Genomic DNA, 3,916 nt, shown 5'->3' with positions numbered 1-3,916 from the left:
TTCCCAGAACCAATTTTCTATGCAATGGAATCCCGGAGCTCCACTTCCCAAATGATTTGTAAAGAGCTACTACACAAGATGACGCTGCATTGGTTTGAAAGCATACCATCCTAAAACCAGAAGGCAAATAATTGACTAAAGAAACCAACCATTGGACTAAAAAGACAACTTGTCCACTTCCTGAATGCACAGGTTCTCTTTTAGAGTTTTGTGACCGTAAATTGAAGTAAAAACCGGTGTGTCAAACACCTCTTGTTCATATTTGCGGGTAGTTGAGATACATCTCAAAAGAGGTTCAGCGGCTTGTTCCCGTCCTTACAGTATAGAAGTCTTTGGGTAACTCTAGTCTCGGCATTCTCCAGGATGGAGCGGAAACTAATGTTTTGGGGCGCCCAAAAACTAAAATGCGCCCTCCCAGCTAATTCACTTGGCGCTGTTGCCTCGAATTTGAGGCCGACTTGGCTTCATTGATTGCTCGAGGCAATATGGGTAGCGATTTCTTTCCAAATTATTTGTAGTATTGATGCTGCCGTGCTTGATGCTCGATGCTTGATCACTTCGCTTTTTTAGGTCAGAATCCGCTACTAGATCTGACATGAAAAAGCCCATATCGTTCAAACTCAGTAATACTGGTTTTCAAGTTGCCGTCGTAGGCAAATTGATCCCATGTGTAATTTGAAGTTCTTTCGTTTTCAATATCGCGTGCTGCATTACGAATTACTCATCTTGCCAAAGCATATGGCTTTTCGGAGCCTAAGTTTTAGGTATAGCTTTCAAAATTGTCAAACAATACATTTTCATTGCCAAATGACTTTCTACACTTCATTTTTCATGTCACTTAAAGGTTTTTAATGTTTATAAGCTGACGTTTAACTACTTTGTCGCAATATCGAACTCTTAATTTCACAAAGTTTTGCATGAAATATTATGAGCCATGGTGCCGCAGTACCCAAGAAAAATCATAGGATATCAATCTCCAAAAAGCAATTCAAAGGCGTTCAAAGGCGTTGATTCTCAAATGAAATGTTTTAAAACATACCCCAAAAGACAGATAAAATAGATTTTGCCCTTTTCCTTTGGGGTTTGCCTTGGATGAACCAAAAAAAATCTATTTTTTTGCAATTGATGTTTGTAATGAAATCCACTCAAATACCACATATCATTTTAAACAACCATGTGCTTATTTTTCCAATTTCTACATGTACTTTCTCCTTGCCAAATTAATTTCGGAATCACATAATTATGTAAGTTCCCATGCTATGACGAAATTGATTGTAAAATTGTACTCGAAAAAGTCCAATTTTCAATGGTTGAGAAAAAGAGCATAGTCTAAGAGAACTTGAAAACCAATCTAATTCAACACAAACCAGTGAAGCAGTGACTCGAATTGAATGACGACAACTCAGACACATTTGAAAGTAGGGGCTCACCTAAAGATATTGCATAGATACAGTATGGAGTACGTGGGTATGTATCATCCACTGACTAGTTGAAAAGGTTCTATCAAAAAAGAGTGAAATCATTGATTTAAAATATTAAACATTTGCAAATACTTACAATTGGATGGAAAGAAGGATTTTGAAGGCTGGCGGAAGTAAAACTTTCGGACCAAACCAAAGAACCCGTACTTAGTCACGTAAAGGTTTTGGACCAAGCGGAAGAACCCATGAATACTAGCTATTTTTAGCCGCACCAAGTTGTCTCAAAATTATTATAATTTTCGGCATCAACCCTAGATTCAATGGCTGGTTATATTTGCCAACTGTAATTCGTTGGAGGTTGAGATAGTTTAAGAATGTAAAGTTAGATAGGAGTTGCAAATATTTTATTCTGTACTCCGGGACTTGCATTCGATTCAAGTAACGCTAAGGAAAGATATAAAAATACGTACATAGGTGCGTATATTCCCTGGCACTGAGATTGGTTAATACATAATCATCCCAATTACCAGTCACCTACGTGATCACCTAAAATTTGAGCTTTAGATATATTGGCGTAGTTTAAGAAGAAATGTACGGACCACACCGTAACAAATGCTATCTCCGGTACATAATGGATCATTTGTTTAGGCATGAAGTTGCTCAGATTTGCAGAGTCAACGTTTCAAATCAACCGCAAAGCAGCATCGCTACGCGACCGTATGATTAATTTTTCAAGCCTTATCAATCACTTATCGCATCCATCTCAACATGAATTTGAGAACTGTTAAAGCACTCAGGCGGCAAATATAAATCGTATTGACTCCACTCGAAGAACGGTAGTCAAGTCAGGCAACCAATCCGGAAACAAACATCATAAGTTCAACGAATATGCATGGAGAGGAGAGAGGTGGGACACGCTTTATTGAACTTTTGAAATGGAAAGATTCGGTTGACCTGGAGCCATTCACAGTAATCGTGAGCTTATCCAAAGAGCAACCATAGTCGAGAGAGCGTGCACCAAATGATTCATATACAGACCGTGAGCCGAATTGCAACGATCTGTATCGCAAAAGCACACCTCCACGTCGTACCCACCATCGTTCTTTTGGGTGTGGCATGAGTTCTCGAGCAAGGACCCGTCATCACTCAATAAGAATCCCTTGCCGCAAAAACTGGAGAAGTACTCAATCGTGCGGTCGTCATCATTCTTGAAATAGGTCATCTTCACGCACGAGTCCTCATTTTTGATGCACAGAGGGTTGCAGACGCCACCAGTGAGGGTATTTCCTTGTTGGCACTTCTCTTCGATGATCGTGGTGTTGGGCCCGTTATTCTTATTCACGCCCGTGGTCCACACCAAAGGCTCGAAGCAAGGCCGTCCGGCCTGTTCGAGTCGGGCGCAGCCTTCGGTCTTGTTCGTGTCGTCACCCTCGGGTCCCATCCAAGAGAACTTGTAGCATTGAATGGTCTCTTCTTCGCGTGAAATGGGCACATTGTTCTCATACACCACTTTGAAAAACTGATTCCGATCGGTTTTCCCCTCGGTCTCCACTAACACAAAAACCAATAAGCTCAACCCAATACCCAGGTACAAACACTGAGGTAGAAATCGAAGTTGTGTGTCCATTTTTTGACAATTAAAGACACAATCGCTGCAATATGGGCTGTGGCGCTGATTACGTTCACTTGTGCCTCAGGACGGAGCTCACTTTTGTTATCTTATCTGACCTCGAGAGTTATTTAATCTATTCCCTATAAACCCTTAGATCTTGGGAGAAGGCCTGGAACGTTTCAAGCAGCTCTATTCTTGATTTTGGCAAATGAGGCAGCAATAAAATTGATAAGGCACAACTGGCCACCCACGACATGTTAATGCTTACTTTGACGCTTTTGAGTATTCCCTTCAGCTTACATATAGAAATTTACGATTTAGTGACGCAAAATGTTGTGTTCTGTATTGACACTTGACACAAGAGTGCAAAAAATAATCAACTTGATGAAATCCCGTTTTTGTCGAGGGGTGGAGGAAGATCCTTGTAGAGAACGTTCATGCTGTGGCATCATTGTCTATTCAAGGCATTTATCCACCACAGTATTTTTTTGTCGAGGTTTCTGTACAAGACACCCTCGTGCATTAACCAACCGCGCTATTACCAGCTCTCTTATGAAAAGGTTTTATCATTGTGCCCGATTTCGTTGATTTTTTTCAAAAATTACAATATTTGCAACTCAAATTATCCTTTCCTAATTTTCTTTTTTCTTTTTGGCTTGTTTTCAAGTGTTTCATTCAATATTTTGCAATTTTTGAACTAAATATTATTTCGATATTTTCTCTCTCAAATTTCGTTGTTTTTTTCGGAGTCTCTATTGACAAGTAAGGTTTTAACGAGTGGGTCCCAGCAATCTAAAAGGCAGTGCAACAAGGTAAGAATTATTCTCCCCTAATGGTATGGGTTCAACCAAGTCCTGGGGATAGTCCTTTGATTTTCTGACTT

General features: G+C 40.0%; 1 protein-coding gene across 1 annotated transcript; it reads right to left on the bottom strand.

Annotated features, from left to right (window-relative positions):
- Nucleotides 1–2,318: 2,318 nt before the first annotated feature.
- Nucleotides 2,319–3,150, bottom strand: LOC131886948 (uncharacterized). The gene has a single exon (XM_059235419.1). The coding sequence runs from the start codon at nucleotides 3,046–3,048 to the stop codon at nucleotides 2,386–2,388; it is 663 nt and encodes a 220-aa protein (XP_059091402.1). The 5' UTR covers nucleotides 3,049–3,150; the 3' UTR covers nucleotides 2,319–2,385.
- Nucleotides 3,151–3,916: the final 766 nt, after the last annotated feature.

This window comes from Tigriopus californicus, chromosome 9, assembly GCF_007210705.1.
Source record: "Tigriopus californicus strain San Diego chromosome 9, Tcal_SD_v2.1, whole genome shotgun sequence".
NCBI classification, from domain to species: Eukaryota; Metazoa; Arthropoda; class Copepoda; order Harpacticoida; family Harpacticidae; genus Tigriopus; species Tigriopus californicus.
The sequence above is the reverse complement of the archived record's forward strand: the minus strand, read 5'-3'. Positions and strand labels throughout refer to the sequence as shown.

Bases quoted from the DNA above. Each gene is read 5' to 3' on its own strand.
- LOC131886948 (XM_059235419.1), bottom strand. From the start codon at position 3,048: ATGGACACACAACTTCGATTTCTACCTCAGTGTTTGTACCTGGGTATT.